Source organism: Lycium ferocissimum, chromosome 8 (genome assembly GCF_029784015.1).
Source record: "Lycium ferocissimum isolate CSIRO_LF1 chromosome 8, AGI_CSIRO_Lferr_CH_V1, whole genome shotgun sequence".
Taxonomy (NCBI): domain Eukaryota; kingdom Viridiplantae; phylum Streptophyta; class Magnoliopsida; order Solanales; family Solanaceae; genus Lycium; species Lycium ferocissimum.
The window spans coordinates 17,605,472-17,625,904 of NC_081349.1; the positions used below are offsets into that span (position 1 = coordinate 17,605,472).

Sequence of the window (20,433 nt, forward strand, 5' to 3'; positions counted from 1 at the left end):
ACAGACCCCAACTTGATCGGGATTGATGTGTTGTTATTTTTGAGCTTTTAGGAGCCAAATGTGAAGGAATGTGTTTATTTGGTGAAGGCTTAGGAGAAACTTTAGCTTTATAAAGAGGATATACTATTTCAACCTTAGGAATTGAATGTGGGGAATGTGGATTTTCTAAGGCACTCTTAGGAGCTAATTGAGAAATATGTTGTGACGTTGGGATCTTATGTTTTGGGCTTGGTGTAGGAGATAAGGAGAATGCAATTTCAAATGAAATGGCAAATGTGGAGAGAAACAAAGCTGCAAAGATGGGAAGATTGTAAAACTTTGCCATTTTCCTTTACTAAAAAGTTTGTTGTAATGGCTATATTGCAGTCTCATGACTAATGTGTCATATTTATAGGTGGACTAATAAGGGAAGTGGCTTTCTCTTAAGTCTAGATTAAACTCCTTTGGAATTGAATAAAGTAATTAATTAACTTTATCGTTCAAACGTATAATCATAAATGTTTAAAGTATTTAGTGATGAAATGAGTTACAATGGACACCAATTATAAGTCGTTACATATAATTTTCTTTGTGAGGGCTCTTTTATCTTTTTCTTTTGGTGGGTTGGGATGGAGCTGTGGGAGGGACAGTTTAATCCTTCCATTTGTATGTAGCTTACATGTTTTCTGCATATCATTCAAGTTCATGTAAAATCAAAAACAAAAAGCTTAGTCCATGGCAAAGGTGGCAACGTAAAAACTAAGATAAATTACTTGCTACAACATGTTAAATTGTACGTATCATTTACATTCAATTTGGAACAATGGGTATAACTAAAACTGAAAAGAAAAAAAAAATTGTAATAACATCATTATGCAACCCATGGGAAAATTTATACAGTCAAGAAAAAGAAGCATGTTATGTTGACGGTTACTAAAAGTTAACATTCGAGCAAAATGATAAAAATTCCAGTAAACCTGACGAAGTTTTAAAATAGTTTTAAAAAAATGTATAAAATCCAGAAGAAGAAAAAACACATTAGGGTTTCAAGATATTTTCCTCTTTTTTTAACTTACATTGACACTTCCATTAGATTTTGGATTAAATGTCCATCTACTAGTAAATTACAATCAAAAGCAAACATTTTTCTTTGCATTAGTCAACCATCCTTTTTGACAGGAAAATAAAAGGTGAGTACAAAGTAAGCAATGAGTGTGAATTGAGATAGTTATCCAAATTGAACATATGTTTTCAAAGAATAGAGAGGCAAAGTCACAAATAAGTTAAGCTCAATTAATGAGACCCCTTCCCCCCAAAGGCTTTAGTGTAGTCGCAAGAACACGATGCATGAAGAACGAATTAAGTTCAGATCATGAGCTTGAACCATGCCAGAAACAAAAACTTACTATTTAAATGGAGAAGAGTAAACGAAGGCACCCATTACCTCCAAATTTCGATACGTGCACCAGCTAGCCTTAGATTATTTCTCAGTGATGAAAAGAGTTAATGAGCCGGCTTGTTCGAGTCACAATGAGGAATCAAATAAAATTGAACTTAGAGAAAAGGTTCAATACATTAACAAAAAGGCCACTGATTATCCAACAAAACATATCTTTTTGCGCGGATTGCCCTTCTTTTGGGTGGTCTTTAAATTTTGCCCCTTATATTTTTTATCTTTAAATTATGCCCCTCATATTGCTGATCTTTAATTTTTGCCCTTCGCATTGCAACCTTGAGCGTTCACGCAGAAATCATGAGGTTCTAGGTTCGAACCCCCGCGTAAGCATAAATTAAAAAAAAATTGCAAGGCAAGGTTTGGGTCGCGTGTATGCCGGACCCAACATACTCATGCCTTTAGAGCACTTGGCATAAGTATTAAGTCCGATAACTTTAGTAATTCCTTAACAAGTTTATGCGGGGTGGGGGCATACTTATGGGCAAACTTTTAGTTAAGCCTTAACTAAAAGTCTTTTCCTAATTATGCCTTATGGGGCAGACTTTTAGTTAAAGCACAACTAAAAGTATGCCCCATGAGGCATAACTAAAAGTATGCCCCATGAGGTGAAGCTTTTCTTTAAGGCATAACTAAAAAATTTGCCTTCTAAGACAAAGTCTATGTCTTAAGGAAAAGTTATGCCTTATGGGCATATTTTTAATTATACCTTAACTAAAAGTCTGCCCCATAAGGCATAACTAGGAAAAAACTTTGGGCAATTCGCAGAATTGCCCTTCTTTTGGGGTGGTCTTTAAATTTTGCCCCTCATATTTGAAATCTTTAAAATTTGCCCTTCGGCTAACACCCATAGGTTTTGAGTTCGAACCCACGCGCGTGCAAAATTTTAAAAAAAATTCGCAAGGTAGTTTAAATTTCGCTATGCCGGACCCGGCATACTTTTGTTAAGGAATTACAAAGTTATGCCGAACCCGCCATACTTATGCCTTCAAGACTTTAGAGATAATGGATCCGTATAACTTTGATAATTCCTTCACAAAGCGCCGGGTCCCAGCATAAAAGTTTATGGATAAAGTGGATCCATGCCTACTATGTCAAAGAGTAGGATTTGACCAATTTAACATTGCTTGGCTGATGTACATATTGGATGGTTAGACAAATTATTGGTTCTTGGAGAATCGGAGCAAGTGCATACTTCTTCTCAACCTGGAAAAAGCTTGATTCGAACTAAATTCTTGCAATTATTAGGTAATCCCGAAAGAGTCAACTCGAAAATTTATGGTGTTTCAACATGCCACTCGACCAAAATATATTTCACAATGTGATTGTGCTTACATGGAAGACTCGACCTGCTAATAGGATCATACAATGGGGCTTGAGTGTAGAACCAATTTGTGTTATGTGCAAGTGTTGTGATGAAGAAAGTTTGCCCATTAAAAGTATGCCCCCACCGGCATAACTTTGATAATTCCTTCACAAAGTTATGCCGGGTCCGGCATAAAAGTTTATGGATAAAGTGGATCCATGCCTACTATGTCAAAGAGTAGGATTTGACCAATTTAACAAATGCTTGGCCGACATATTGGATGGTTAGACAAATTATTGGTTCTTGGAGAATCCTCGAGCAAGTGCATACTTCTTCTCAACCTTGAAAAAAAGCTTGATTCGAACTAAATTCTTGCAATTATTAGGTAATCTCGAAAGAGTCAATCAAAATTTATGGTGTTTCAACATGCCACTCGACCAAAATATATTTCACAATGTGATTGTGCTTACATGGAAGACTGCTGACTGCTAATAGGATCATACAATGGGGCTTGAGTGTAGAACCAATTTGTGTTATGTGCAAGTGTTGTGATGAAGAAAGTTTGCCCATTAAAAGTATGTACCTCACCTAAGATAACTTTGTGAAGAAATTATCAAAGTTATCACGCGACCGGCATACTTATGCCAAGTCCGCCCATAAGGTATGAGTATGCCGGTTCGGCATAAAATTTGTAATTCCTTAACAAAAGTATCGGTTCAAGATACACGCGATTCAACCCTTGTCTTGCGATTTTTTTTTAATTTTTTTGAGCGAGGTTCGAACTCGGAATTGCGCGAAGGGCAAAAATTAAAGACCAAAGAATATGAGGGGCATAATTTAAAGACCACAAATATGAGGGGCAAAATTTAAAGACCACCCCAAAAGAAGGGCACTCCGCGCAAAAAATTGAAAAACTTTTAGTTAAGGCTTAACTAAAAATTTGTCCATTAAAAGTTTGCCCATTAAAAGTTTGCCCATAAGCATGCTGGACCCGACATAAACTTGTGAAGGAATTACCAAAGTTATGCCGAACCCGGTATACTTATGCCAAGTCTGCCCATAAGGCATAAGTATGTCGGGTCCGACATAACTTTGGTAATTCCTTCACAAGTGTATGCCGGTTGGGAGCATAGCGAAATTTAAACACTGCCTTGCGAATTTTTTTTAAAATTTTGACTGAGTGAAAGTTCGAACCTGGAACCCATGAGTTTTAGCCGAAGGGCAAAATTTAAAGATTTCAAATATGAGAAGGAAAATTTAAAGACCACCCCAAAAGAAGGGCAATCTGCGAATTGCCCTCTATAAAACACTGTTTTGGAACTTCTAAATCCTAATTGCCAACAAGTAAATAAGCAAAATAGGAATTAACACCTTGTTCCTCTTCAAGACTACAAAAGGTTTACTCTGGGAATAAGTTTCTGAGACTTCTCTTCCAGTATGTGAAGAGAAATACATTAAGAAGAAACCAAGAGAGATAATTAAAGCTATTTAATCGAGGCTTTTGTTCCCTTCAGCAGAAGGCAATTGGTGCTTACACAACAACGTCTACACGTTCGAACTCAATCAAGGACATGTTAATATCTTGCGCCACCGAAAAACTGGCAGGTGCACCAACTTCAATACGGCCAAATCTATCAACAGCAAGCCTCATCGATCCTTTGAACATGTCGACTTTAGCTTTTGTCAGGACTAGTGTTGAGCCTTCTTGAATTAAATCCACTACACAAAAGACAATTAAAAGTTGAGGCATCTTCAATGAACAATTAAAGCAAATCTTCAAGTCCATGCAAGAAATTGGGACTAAGACATGTCCCTAGTAATCTGCTTAAAGTAATTTTTTATTTTTTTTTCTAATTGAATCAGATAATTTGAGCAATGGACAAGTACAGCAAGAAAGTAGTCGACATTATTGTAAATAAGCATATAATGATATCAAACAGCAAACATAAAAGGCAATTAGATAGAGCAAGTTTTGGAGTCAACAATTTTATAGACTTACCCTGTCTTCTCCCATTCTTTTTCTGTCTAAATTTTAAGGGACTAATCGTTCCTGCTGGATGAATTCAATAGACCAAATTTCCTTGTCATTTCTAGTTTATAATAGCCATTAACTTTCTATTTCATTTTACTATGAATGGGTAAGGCAAGGCTGGGTTTTTGAAATTAAAGAACTTAATCATATCTGTGTCACCTTGATGCTTCAACCAGACAAGAATCTGGTAATTTGGATAGCATTTATAAAAGCTCTTAAAGATGAATAACAACCAGAATTGATATTGTGATCACCTAAGGAGGAAGATTACATTTAGAGAAGTAGGAATATTGAAGTGTATATGAGATTTAATTAACTCATACTAGTGACAAATGTCTGTTATTAGGTCTAGGGTAATCGTCTTTCCTGTTTCTTTAGTACAACTCCATCTAGAAAACACTCTCCCAATACAAAATTTGACCGGAAGCCAGCATAAAATCAACTGAAAATTCGGTTTTTCTTTTAAAAAAAAAAAAAAATACCATTGCTTCCGGCCAACTTCTGCGCATTTCGACTAATTCCATGACAACCGGGTTAATCTATCTACCTAGGCTTGGACAGATGTGAAGCAATCACTTAATTTGCCTCTGTTGGGATTAGAAACTTGAGACCTCACGGTACGGTTCTCAACGCACTTCATTGACCACTAGGCAAACACCCTTAGGTGCAACTAAAAATTCGAATCCTAAGAAGACTTCAGAAAAATAACCTCTGAAGTTATAACAAAGAAACTTGTAATTTCTCACATAAAGAAAAATAATGTTTAAGACCATGGGCAAATAAAAAGAGAAAGAAGAACAAGGACAATTATGTCCTTTTCCACAAATAAACGTGAACCAAGCCCACAATAGAAAAGAAATTTGCAAAAGGCTGCATAAATTGGAACATTGAGAAAGGCCTCAGTTGAAGCTCAAAGAAAGCACGAGCAGAAATGAAAAACGCAGTAAGAGAAAAGAAAAGAAAGGGAGAAAATTGGGTATATTCCAAAATCATCAAGGTAATGATCTTAAACTTTTAATTGAGTTTATTACGTGACTATAAGAAAAAATTTATCGTAAAAACATGGGAAAATTTTGAGGAATTGAGAAAGTCAAGCCTTAGGGTTCTTCAACCCAAATAGTCAATTTGAAAGGGCAAATGTTATCAAAATTTAATTTGATAAGTGTTATGGAATCCTTTCACCCAGGAGAATCCATTGGTGGTCATGGTTCAAGAATTCTGACTCGTCGACCAGAGTTGACTTTTTTGTCAACCATTTGACTGCGAGTTTGATTTGTGTTAAAAATTAAGAGAACATCCACTAAAGGGTTTTTTATCATTCTAAACCTATTTTGTGTAGTTTGAGGTGCTACGGAGACACGAGAGCGTACTTCTGGTTTATTGAAAAGGGTGTTTGAGTAGTGAGTTCGAGGTAAGTGAGACTTTAAGCTTTGAATATTGCTTTTCAAAACCTATTTTAAAAATGTGCTTTGCCTATCTGGTCCAGGTGTTGGAACAAGCGTGTGCTTGGAAGAATTGGTGATCTTTGACCAGCCGGAGAAGATATGTTATTTTGTGAAAAATACTAAAATAATTTAATAAGTGATTTGTCTGTGCTAAAGTATCAATTTTTTGCTGTCGTGCTATATATACTAGGAACATTACATACGTTGCCATAATATGTTAGGGGCATATATATGCTGCCGTAATATATTAGGGGCTTATACATGCTGCCGTAGTATAGTTTTGGGGCATTGTGTATGTTATTGTGGACTAGTCGAGGTGTTGTGTTAATTTCCTTCACTGTCATTTATGACAAGTCCTCTATATAGATTGCATTGAGATATATAGTGTTCTTATTGAACATTTTTTTGAACCTATTTTTTGGCAATTAAGTAAACTTCCATTACCAAAGTGGATATGTACACAGAATCAAAATTGATGCAGATTGGACAAAGAGCCCCAACCTTGCATTTCCTTGCATTACTACTACCAAACTATTTAGCTATGGATAAAAGTCCAACAATTGTAATCGACTAGCTAGCTTGGTGTTGCCTCTGCTTCTAACAAAAATCTCCTGACTCACCTGCCTAACAAGGTCATCTGCTGCTCTCCTCTTGGCCTGAAATACCCTATGGTTCCTTTCCCTCCATATAACATATATGCATCCAGGAAAAACCATTCTATATATCATTGAATCTGCACTCTTGCCTTTAGCACGTCTGTTAGCCCAATTAACTTCATCTTGCCCTCGTAATATCTGCCTATTGATCCCTTGCCACTGTAATAACTTGTACCAAATATGTCTACTAAGTTGACATTCAAAAAACAAATGTTTTAGGCTCTCATCGGTAGTGGTGCATATAGAACATGTTTGGTCCTTGATAATTCCCCGTCTCTTCAATCTATATTTGGTATACAACTTCTCATGAACAACAAGAAGTAGTATGAATAGCCATTTGGGATGTCCTAAATTGTTACACCATAGTCTCCTCCATGCTACCTTCTAGAATGGCCCCCTCATCTTCACATACATCTTGTGAATGGAAAACACCCTCATGTTGCATATCTCATCAACCGCAGTCCAGCTTCCTCAAGATATTTCTTGGCTTTGAAAATTTTGAGGGTCATCCATGACGCCTGTTTGGTTCCACCTCCATAACTTGTTTTGTCTTCATATGATAGGCATGCATCCATCTCACCTATAGCTTATCCTTTTTAACACAGAGATTCCATAATAGTTTGCAAATCGCAACCTTGTTCCATACAGAAATATCCATTAAACTCAGTCCTCCTGCTGTCTTGGGTTGACATAGTGTTTCCCAAGTAATTAAATATTCATGGTGCGTATTTTTTATGTGCTCGTTGTGTGTTTATATTTTTCTAACACTTGTTCCAAGGTATTCAAAGTGGCTGGTCGAGGATCTTACTGGGTTATATTTACGTATAACTCACTCCTTACCCGCATGCAGCATGTCCATGGAGATCCTATTGATGACGAAGCTAGTACATGACGAGTTTGGTGGAGTTGATCTAGTTGTTGAGGTGAGCCGCCGCATTTTTCGTGGGGGCTGCCAAAAGAGTCTTTATCATTCATTTATTGATGTCTTTTCTATTGGTAACATATTATGCCAGCGTATGCTCCCAACGCCATGGCATGAAACCACGCCACGGCATGAAACCACGCCACACCACGCCACGAATCACTTTTTTTTTTTTTTTTTTTTTTTTTTGACAATGATAACATACCATACCACGAATCACTTATTAAGTAATTTTACTATTTTTCACAAAAAACGTATGTACGGCTCGTCAATGACCACCTATTTTGCCAAGCACACACTTGTCCCAACATATGGTTCGGGCAGACAAAGCACATTTTTAAAACAGGTTTTGAAAGCAAGCATCAAAGCTTAAAGTCTCACTTACCTCGAATTCACAACTCAAACACCCTTTACGAATAAACTAGATCTACGCCCTGGTGTCTCTGGATCCCCCCAAACTACACAAAAATAGGTTTAAGAATGGTCAAAAACTCTTCGGTGGACATTTTCTTAATGTCTAACACAAGTCAAACTCGCAATCAAAGGGTTAACCAAAAAAGTCAACTCTGTTCAATGGGTCAGAATTCTTCAACCACGACCACCAACAGATTCTCCTCAGCCAAAGGATTCCAGAACACTAATCAAAATTAAATTAGACAATTTGGATTGAAGAATCCTAGGGCTAGACTTTCTCAATTCCTCAAAATTTCCCCTTGCTTTTACCATAAAAATCTTCTTGTAATCCCATAACAATTTAAGATCATTACCATGATTTGGGATGAAATCACTATTTTTCTCCTCTTTTCTTCCTTTATTTTCTTTTCTCTCACTGCGTTTTCCTTTTTTGTTCGTGCGTTCTGTGAGCTTCAACTGAAGCCTTCCCAACGTTCCAAGTTTTGCAACCTTTTGCTAAGTATTTTTTCCTATTGTTGGTTTGGCCCACGTGTATCTGTGTCAAATGACGTAATTGTCCTTATTCTTCTCTCTCTTTCTTTGTTTTATTTGCCCCCTCTTAAACATTATTTTCTCTCTATGTGGGATATTATGGAACTCCATTTTAGAATCTGTCCTAAGGAACAGTCCACATTAAATGCTATCAATTAAGACAAAGCCAACGCTAAAGCATGTGAGTACCACAATACTCCGATATGCATCTACATTGTAAAACCTAAGCTTCTAAACATTGTACCTTTCAACTCATTCACTCTCTTCCTATCACTCTCTCTTTGAGTTTAGATCTATAAGCTTGTGCACCAATTTTCCCCTTCCATCCGAGAATCTACCGGAAACAACTTCCCTACCTCCCAAGGTAGGGGTAAGGTCTGCGTACACTCTACCCTCCCCAGGCCCCACAATGTGGGATTTCACTAGGTATGTTGTTGTTGTTGTTGTTGTTGTTGTATCCGTCCCCTATTCAAGGGCATGACCCCTATTCAAGGGCATGATAGTGCTTATGTATTGTGAATTATGTAAAGATCCTGGAGCTAAGGAAGCACCTTCTTTTTTGGACATGGTAAAATACCAGTTACATTAAGCCGTTTGGAATTTAAATCTCATTGAACAAGGATGAAAGATCAATGAACTCATGTAATCTTCCGTGCTTAGTGATAATAATGATAAAGCCAAGTTATTGGTTTCAATCAGCAGCAGTAACTAGTAAGGATTCTTTATACACGTAATCACTATCCAATGCTACATATAGTTTCTAAATCAGAAAACGGACAACAAAAATATTGTATTACGACTACTGTATTTTTGCCGGATCGGCAAAACTACTGAACTTGCACAGCCAACTTAAGTGTGTGCATTCAGATGCTAGTGATTTTCCCCACCTTGCTTCCTTAAAAGGTTGAAGAGCAGCATTCTCATCCTGACAATATAAATTCAGAACGCCACAAACTCCCGACTACCAAAGCAAACAAGTTTGCAATTATAAAAAGCCTCCCCGTGGAGCTCATTCATCTAACATCAGCAGGGGGTTCAAAATCAAACATGATCTATCCTTTTCTACATGTGTTTAATCCTTTCGATATCCACTATTCCTAATGACCTATCAATAAATTTCGACCGTGCACTTTCCAAGAACTTTCCAATTTTAGTAATAAAGACTCAATATTTAGCAATCCAGACATTCTTCAAGTTTGAAGCCATTTCCGATATCTACAACAGGAGTCAGCATTGATTAAATAATCGAAAACAGTTTTCCTTTAGACATCAATGACGAGATCTTAATAATATAAACTTGGCATTGATAAAATTAAAACCCAATTCTAACAATAAAGACTCGATTTTTTCTCAATCTAAACACTATTTGCTTCTTGAGGAATATCTGTTATCTGACACAATTAACAAATTAAGCGGTCGGAACACTAAAAACATCATAGAAAAAGAGTTTTCCTTTCGACATCAATGACAAGATCTTAATAATATAAACTCGGCATTGATGAAATTAAAAGCCAATTCTAACAATAAAGACTCGATTTTTTCTCAATCCAAACACTATTTGCTTCTTAAGGAACATCTAAGCCTCAATGTGAAGAAAGTTGAGAACATCATTATAAACCATAAACGAAATCAAGCATTACAAATCAATCCACAATAATTACCCAATGATATTACACTCTTAGTTAAAAAAAGAATTACCTTGATCATTGCGGGCAGTGAGTATAATAATACCAGTTTCATCACCAACCAAACATTCAGCAAGACGATTTCTCTGTGCAATTAACTTCTTACTTATAACCTTAACAGTTATATTTACCCCATTATCCAATGGACGAAGTTGATTCACTTTTTTAGATCCCATTTGTTGCTTCTTCTGCTCTGCCATTCTGAAAAACCCCATTTATTTCCCAGACAAAAAAATCAACAATTAAAAAAAAAATCTTTGACATAAAGGTTGTATATCTTACCTGAAACTCGATTTCGTCAGAGAAAGAGATCGTGGGGATTAGCCAGTCAATTATAGGAGAATAGAGATTTGTTTCAAAGAAAGAAGAATTCAAGTTTATATAAAAAAAAAAATAAAAAAAAAAAATATTGGTTGGGAGGCCTAACTATAAATGCAACTTGGCTACGTATGTGAAGTACCGTTGTAACGTTGACGAAGAGATTTGGGCTTGTAAATGTAAAGAATAGATCTGAGTTGGGCCCAATAGTTGGAAATATGTGGGGCAATTTGTACGATTGTCCTTATTGGGGTGGTTTTTATTTTGGGAAACTTATATAAACCATCATATTTTGAGATTTTCTTACATATTATAGCTACTTTTTCATATTTACCATATGTAGTTGATTTTTAGATTTTTACTGTTGCATTTCGTTTGTAAAAATACATGTATTTCCTGAACTTATTTTTTGGACGATTTTTTAGTGCCCCATTAATTATGGAGTTTTTTAATAATGGATACACCCCACAAATCACATATTTACCATTCCTCCATAACTCATCCGGTTTCTCTTTCATAGTTAAATAAATGTAATTTTTTCCCTGTTATTTTGGGCTAAATATTTGGGTTGTATTTCCTTATAGTTTAATACATGTATTTTTTTTCCTAATTTTTTGAGCTAAATATTTCGGTCGTATTTCCTCATAGTTAAATATATGTATTTTTTTTCCTATTTTTTGGGGCTAAATATTTCGTCTGTATTTCCTTATAGTTTAATACATATATTTTTAAATACAAGTGTGAATACAAGAAAATACACTCTATACAAAAATATACAAGCAAAAATATAAAAAATACCACCGTATTTCCACCAAAAAAGATGAATACATTCAAATCTTTTAAAAAATACACTGTAGGCGTGAGGAGAAATACAACATAAACAAAAACACTAAAATTTACCAAATTTTGTTACTTGTAATGGGAGTAAAAATCGTCTTTAAGATGTGAGAGAAATCGTGCTAATTATGGTGAAGAATAATAGGAGTAAAAATCGGATAGTGAGAATTTAAGATGTGAGAGAAAATATTTGAAAAAGAAAAGAGATTGTGAGTAAGTTTAGATAAGTACCTTATTTTTAGGAAAATACACTGCATTTATAAAAACAAGTTATAGATGATAATTTGATAAATAATTAAGCTACTAATAATAAATAGAAAAAAGATAGTTAATATTAATAAACCGTACTTTTCATAACTATAACAAGTAAATTTTCCTTTTATTTTTGTTCCTCAAATTCCATCAAAGTAATTGGTTTTTTTTTTTTTTTTTTTTTTTTTTTGCCTTAAGGTAGAGTTTGAAATTCAACTTATACCTTGCGAATCCCAAACTTATGTCAATTGTTTTTAATTTTTGACTTAGTGGGGGTTCGAACCCTGAACCAAGGAGCTTTTAGCAAAGGAGAAAAATTAAATACCACCAATTTGAGGGGAAAAAAATTAAAGACCAGTCCTTTTGAAGGATATGTCGCCCAAAAAAAAAGTATTAAAAGCATGAAGGGCTTTAGAAATGTTGATTGAATTTTTTATCCTTCATTAAAAGGCTCTAAAAAAGACAAAATTATCTTTTACTAATTTTCTCAAATAATAGCCTATCAGGAAATAATTTAATAAATAATTTTTTTAAATTTTAAAGTCCACTCTACAAAAGACAAAATTATCATTTACCAATTTTCTCAAATAATAGTCTATCAGGAAATAATTTAATAAATATTTTTTTTAGATTTTAAAGTCCTGTTCTATTTCGCCCAAAAAAAAAGTATTAAAAGCATGAAGGGCTTTAGAAATGTTGATTGAATTTTTTATCCTTCATTAAAAGACTCTACAAAAGACAAAATTATCATTTACTAATTTTCTCAAATAATAGTCTATCAGGAAATAATATAATAAATAATTTTTTTAGATTTTAAAGTCCTGTTCTACAAGCACGCGTGCCTACTGCAAATAAAATTGTAATGACAATTTCAGTGGAAGTTATAAAAAGTTGTTATCTATATATTATTAAAAAGAGGATAGTTTGCAATAGAATTAGGACAAGTGGCAATGCAAGAGAATGCCATGTGTTAGTTTAAGGATAAAAAATAGTTAATTAGTTAATATTAGTTAATAATTAGTTAATTTTTGAATTTGAACATGAATGTACCGATTTATAATTAAGAAATACAAAATTAGATTAAAAATGACGTGCTCCAAAATATTAGTGCCAAGCAAACCTACAATCATTCTATAATGGGGGTGAGCACGTTCTATGTCTCTACTGTTCTTCTTTCTTTTTTCTATTTTTTTTTTCCAAATACATGTTGCTACTGTGTATTTACTTTATTATTTGTTCACTTGAAAAAAAAAATTATAGCATGTTTTTTCTAATCTTTTCAAGTTACGTTAGATATTATCCACAACTTTGTATAATTTGAATGTAAATGTTTTTTTTTTTAAATAATTATTAACTAAACTCTCCACCGTGTCCTAAATTTAAGCTTATGTTACTTTATATATATATATATATATATATATATATATATATAAGCGAGTCATGTTTTTCTCTGTAATTTTTTTACTATGTTTCCTTCAAAATTTTAAAATAGGAATTTTATATATTATATTTTCAATTCTGTAATTTTTCTTACTATGTTTCATTCAAGCCTATATTTAAAGTAGGAATTTTATAAATTAGATTTCCAATTTCTACATGTATAGATTATCTACACGTACTAATTAGAATGACTACATTTTGTAGGAGAAACTACACTGAGCAGTTGTAAGGACTGGATTTGTATGAATGATTTGTCAACAGTTAGCATTTTTAGTATATCATAATTATAGTATTTTTCGAATTCAAATATATCATTTTTACAAGAGTTATTATTTTAATCAAATTCCAAGATAACTAAAAATTAATAGAAAGATAAAGGTTTAAAATTTGAATTTAAACTGACAGTTTTGGAGATTACAACTCCTCCACTTTGTCCAAGTAATCTTATCTAATTAATAGATAAAATAAGGGAAATACCAAAACCAAAAAAGCAACTAACCTAAATAACCCCAAAGCCTCACCCACGTCTGCTTAACTTCCCCATTTCCCACATGCCTTATCACATAATCTCTCCCATAACCCAACACACGGTTACATGCGCGCACACATATATATTACACACCACGAGAGCATAACATATACTCCGCTTTTCAGTGAAAAGTGGAAAATATTTGGTGTGGCTGCAAAAATTCATAACCCCTTCTTTTTCTCTTAATCATCTTTTACTGAGAATTTGCATAAAATTTATTTAGTTATAGAAATGTCAGTCAGATTGTGTGACAATATAGAGGTCTTCAGTTGTCTTTAGTCTGTTTTATTATTTGTGCTTTTGCAGTTTTGAGGAGTCGAATAATGTTGGAGAAGATTATATTTATTGTTCTTTTTGGGTTGCTTCTCTCTGTCATATTTTTTCACCACCAATTTGTTTGATTTGTTGCACCTTTCATCTTTAGAGGGTTTTCAGGATAGATGCTTATCCATATCAAATGTTTACAAACAGTACTAAAAACTTACTAAGTATAATTCAAACGGTGCTATCATTTTTTGTTCACATCTTTGTTCTTATTTTCGTTTCTTATTGCATGCTTTGAAAGAGGAACAACAATTTGTTCAATATGCAGGGCAATCATTTATCATCCCCACAACAAAGAATACTGTCAGGTAAAAAAATTATTTGCTCAAAACAATTTTCTACGCATTGGATTTGCAAGGCTACTATATACATATAGTAGCTGATATATTTCTCATCTCTGTTTTTCTTCTAAACTAATTAGGAAATAGTAGTGATCTTACAACAAAGATGAAACAACAGGTTTTTAGCCTTCAATTCCCCCAAAGCAAACACCATTTTAAATTATTTTTTTGTGTGTATTTGTTTGTGTTGCATGTATCATGAAATCAACTACATTAGAACCAAAACAAAAAAGGACACCATAAGCAAGGGAAAATACAGGAGGTACTATATCACAATAATTTATCTTAATTCATTGTTGTTGTTTTTGCTGGTGCATTTCAACTTCTTTTGATATCATTACCATATTGCTCTTTCCGTTCGACTTATATGTACGAGGTCCAGAAATTTTAAACTACTACTTGCCTTCTTCTTTGTATCATTGAAAATTTAATCTAAATCAAAGTTATGAACATTACGTGTTGATCTCTTAAAGTCCTGTCTGAAGTCTATGTACAATCAATAGGTACGTCATGCTAGAAGTTTCAACTATTTTTATAGAACAAAATACATGTTTACATCGTTACCTTTTTAAAAAAATTCAATTCAATATTGTTGATGTAGATTATTATACAATTTATTAGTGCAAGGCGATTCAATATCAGATTGCTTACTTTAAGGCGGAGGATGTTGGCGAAAAACTTGAAGTTGGATCAGTACTTGGGCCTGAGCAAATGATCTATTTATTTTTCAAACAAAACAAAAGAGTCGGTGTGATCAGGCTATGCTATGAAAAGTTGTTGACATCACTGATTTTATATCTCGGAGAGAGAAGTGAGAGAGATGAAGTTCAAATTAAAAGAAGGGATAGATTTAGTTTGTGTAATGTTTAAGTACGAACTATTGTAGTCTCTAGATCACTTTGATTTGAACGGAACCAATTTCCAATAAGATGTGAATTCCATGAAGGATAGAGTGGTATATGAATGATATAACAATTTTGTTATCTATATTTCATTCCTGCTTTTGTTCTCGCATCAAAAATATTATTGAATGCAGTGTGAAGAATACCAATATGATAGAATTAGTAAGGTTAATAATAATTAGTTGTTGTTTTGAATTTAAATTTAAATTCAATTAACCGTTTATATTTTTTAAAGGAAACATATATACATCTATTTTAAATTGGGGAGTTGGCCACATAATATAACTCCATTCCTGCGCGTGTTTGCGGTAAAAAATATCAAACCTGAGTCACATGATAATTTTTGACAAAATTAATAAGCAATATAATAAAATTGCATGTGCTTAGTTTTTGAATTGACTGTGGTTAATTTTAAAATTTGGAAAACGAACTTTTCGAATTGACACAATTTTAGTGTTCGAATTGGAATTGGAAGATAAGTTTTTTTTTTTGAATTGAGTGTAATTATTTGTTAAGATTGAATTGATATACAAACAAGATGAAACTTGAAATGAAAGATAGGAAGTATAATCGCATGTTTTAATTGATTAAAAATAAAAAGTTAAAAGTCCAACTACAGTACAATTATTTCATCTCATATTTGATTATTTTTTAAAATCAGTCAATGGAATATGATAAAAATAATATTATCTTTTCATATCAAAACATCTAAAATAATTGCGACCGTGACAAGATATTGTGTACTAATTGTAATTTCACTACTAAAAAGTTATTTATTAACAATTATTTAAATATTTCATAGTCAATTTAAATATGTTAATGTGATACAATAAAAATTGATCAATTTTGTTATTTCAAATGAATAAGTTAGCATTTTTTATGATTATTTTTCTTTAAATTACCGCGCATCGCGCGGGTTTGTATACTAGTATTTCCTTTAAAAACACTACTTCGTAGTAGTACATACCATAATCACGGGTAGTACATAGTACATACCATATTCACGCATGCCTAATGCAAATAAAATTGTAAATACAATCGATTTAGGACTAAAAATATATAGTTTTACTTCTTAAATTTTTGCTTATTTAAATTATGTCCTAATATTTAGGAATTTTTGCTTATTTAAATTATGTCCTAATATTTAGGACTTCAATTCAATTAAGACTCTTCTACAAAATTACTATTTAACTTTCTCAAAGCTTCAGTTTTTTTCATCAAATTCACGCATTGTCTCTCTCTTTGCAATAACCTAAAATCTTTTCCTCTTGAATTGGTAAGTATTAACTATTTTACAAGTATGTTATTGGATTCATACTGATATGCTTGGTTTTATGATTTGCCTATCAAGAATTCATAAGATTATTTTACCATACATCTTGATTGATTTAATGTAAGTGTTGATTATGTTGGGAGTAAATTGTAGATAGTTTATGTCTTCTTTTTTCTTGTGTACGTTTGGGATTGTTAGAAATTCATTTTTATTTAAGTTAGAAAACTTTCACTTTCTTTATTCCTAACCATGTACTAATAAAAATTCAACTAGAGTTTAAAAATCATATCTTAAAAGAAATTGATCGAAATTCATAAGAAAACGAAGGGAACGACCGAATTTGATAATTACATGGATCTCTTATTTTTCATGTTGGAAATTGGCACTCCTATCCCTAATCATGCAAAATTCACGTTTGATAGCATGTGCTCTTTTGGAATGCTCAAATTGATTACATGGATACACATGTACGTGTATTATTAGGTTTTTAAATGAAGGGAACGACCGGATTTGATCAAGAATAATGACAGGGATCTCTTATTTTTCAGGTTAGAAATTGGCACTCCAATCCCTAATCATGCAAAATTCGCCTTTGATAGCATGTGTCCTTTCGGAATGCTCAAATTGATTACATGGATACACATGTATGTATTATTGGGATTTTATTTATTTTTCATTGATGAAATCCTTTGTTTTCTTCTAATGTGATTTGATATTTACTTGCAGTGAATTCATCATTGACACCAACTATGACGCAATAAGCTATGCCTTTATTTATTTAGTCAAAGAATTTTTTGAAATTCCAATATTTTTACTCAGTTCATTGTCAATTTTACATCAAAAAACACAATTTTCTTTTTGTTTGGTTAATAACGCGACTATTCAATTATTCTTACTCAATTGTTTTGTGAAGGTGTATTTCACCTATAACGTTGTACAAAAAACATAAATCATGAATGTTTTCTTGAAAATTTAAAAGTTTTCTCCTCAAGACTAGATATTGATATCTCTGGTTAAGGATGAAAGGATTCAATCTGTTTCACTACTACCCTTAGCAAAATCTTATTCGCCTTTTTTACCATTTAGAAATATATAGACATAATAGCCATTTAATTGTTATTTTTATTATTTAAAACTTTGAAATCAACTAAAATTGTATGTACTAAAAATACTTCCTTATTTGAACTAGGTAAGGATTCCTAATATTTTGGTATTTTTTTAAAAAAATTTACAACCTTCTCTTCTCCAATTAACTAGGTCGACCTTAGAAATGAGAATAGCTCTACTTTAGTACATCAAATAATTATTGAGTGCACGGAGATTATGCATCAAATCATTAGATAGTTATTAACGTTAGTTTTGGTTTACTTTCGACAGGGTACAAAATTTTCAATTTTGATCTTATGGAAAAGTTGAAAGCACTTGTTGAATAAAATAGAATAGCTATTGAATTATAGAGGGGAGATTTACCAATTAAATACTAATATGTCTTATAAAAAAATAATGAATATTGGCTGAATGAACTTATATAAACCTTTACTTCCAAATTCAATTCAAATTCCAATGATGTATCTTGGAATAATAATTTTTTTACATAATGTAAGAGTAAAAAACGTGTTAAATGAAATAAATATTTGTGGTGCAAGAAATTAGAAATAAAGCAAAATAAATATAGCGATAAATATTAGATTGGTAAAATGCAAATTATAAGTAACAAGGATAAAATATTAGAAAATAAAATATATTCTAAATAATTTTTTTTGTTACATTATTCGAACAAATAAAAACTCTCAATACCCTTTTATATATTAAATTATGTGACTACTAAATAAACATAAATTATCGACAGAAAGCTAAATAATAAATTCTTAGCTAAGAGCAATCTAGCCACAGATTAACGACGAAGTTCATAGTTAAGTCCGACTTTTTTGGTTGTAGTGTTAGTTGTCAGTATGCGCTTTTTAGTCCCGCACAACGCGTATACTAAAACTAGTTTAAAAAAATTTGCTAGGTAGAGTTTAGATTCTGTAACAACCCGCTTGGTCGTTATAGTCTTTCCGGAACTTTTTGACCTTTTCGAGCTGTTAGCTCGCCCATGACTGAGGGGACCCACACACGCTTCCCGAGGGTGTTTGGATTTGATTTGGGCCACGCCGAGGCACCGATGCCGGCAAACGTCACCGCTGTTAAAGGGCCGGGGACGGGCCGCCATAAAGGGCGAAGAGACACATGTGATCGACCGCTACGGTGAACCGAGTGACCGTCGAGGCGGTCCCGCCTTGTGCGTGAAACGGTCGGCCGATTAATTCATTAACTGAGTATTAAAAACCCTAAGTCCCCCATTCCGTATTATTTCGACTTTAGAGTTCTTAGGAGCTTTTCAAGGATATTCTTGGTGGTAAGTTCTTCTAATTCCTTTACTATTCTATTGTCCTTAATCACCTTAGAATCCCTTTATCTTGATAGTTTATTAAGTGTTTGAAGATTAAAGAAGGTTCCAAGAGTTCTTCTTTCTAGGCTTGTAAGTCATGATTTGTTGGTTGGGTTAGCTCTATTAAGCATGGAATAAATGACTAAAACCTATAATTGCATGACTTCTTCCTAATTAGTGGCTAAATTATGGGATTGGTGGTTAGGGTTTAAACCCAAATTTGGGGGTTTTGCCTAAAATCCGAATTTGAGTAAATTGTTGATTCTTCTAGCTTGATTTTGATAGGAATTCATCACTTAGAGCTTTAATTTCATGTTGAGACCTTTAGATTCCTAATTTCACCCTTCTAGTTCATAAACCCTATTCCATAGGTTGGGGATTTGGGCCTTGAATAGAAGTAGAGTTTGTTTGATGTTCTTCTTGATTCTAATTTCTTGATTCGAATATGCTTAGACTTTCTCTATCTTAAGGCTCTAAAGAAAGGGAAGACTAAGGAGTTGATTGTTCAGAGACCTTTGGCTTTGCTCGACCCTTCCCAGGTAGGTTACGCTCACTCCTATAGTGAGACTTTTTGCTTAAACATATATTTAGACGATATTGTCGGAGAATGCATGTAAACCTTCGGGTATGAAGTTGGGTTGGATATTGTCTTAGGTTGGGCCCTGTTGTGTGATTAGGGTCAGGCACCCCGTTGTGTTATGACTTATCTTATTCTATCATTGTTGGCTTGATGCCACATGGAGATAGTAGATATTCAAGACTATTGATATTTCTTGATTATGATATTGTAATATCTTACTTGTTGTCGTTTGAGTCGAGGATAGTGATTCTATTATGACTTATTGTGTAGCCTTTTCGTGATATTGTTAGTCTGCCCATGCGTGGTACTTTGATATTGATTTGATTATTGACATTGAACTCATACATTGCACGCATTCTTATCCTTCATGATATATTGTTGATACATTGATGACTTCGAGGAAATCGTTACGCAGCTGGCCTCGGTTGGATGAGAGTGACGTGAGGACTGATATTCAATGTTTATCCCGGAATCGAGAATGAGTAGTAGCGATTGCCGAAGTTGTTGCGGGCATTGTGAGGTAGCGATTACCGAGGTTTTTGTCAGAATCGTGAGGTACATGGACTTTGCGGGTCCTCCATGGGTTGTCTTTGTCGAGATCTGATGTTCCATTATTTGAGTACATATGTACGGTGCATATGCATTGCATTCACATTCCATACATTATTGCATTGCATTGTACTATGGCTTCTATTGCGATATTCTTGTGATGTACTTGTGATATACGAATTCGGATTGATATATTGAGACTCGGCACATTTGGGTTTAGATGCTATAACATAA

At 33.4% G+C, this 20,433-nt stretch overlaps 1 protein-coding gene across 1 annotated transcript; it reads right to left on the minus strand.

The window, feature by feature from the left end:
• Positions 1–4,221: 4,221 nt before the first annotated feature.
• Positions 4,222–10,656, minus strand: LOC132067407 (uncharacterized protein At4g28440-like). The gene is made up of 2 exons (XM_059460626.1): positions 10,437–10,656; positions 4,222–4,457 (listed from the first exon to the last, which is right to left on the minus strand). Exons 1-2 carry the CDS (start codon positions 10,636–10,638, stop codon positions 4,270–4,272), a joined length of 390 nt encoding a protein of 129 aa, XP_059316609.1. The 5' UTR covers positions 10,639–10,656; the 3' UTR covers positions 4,222–4,269.
• Between the last annotated feature and the right edge of the window lie 9,777 nt (positions 10,657–20,433).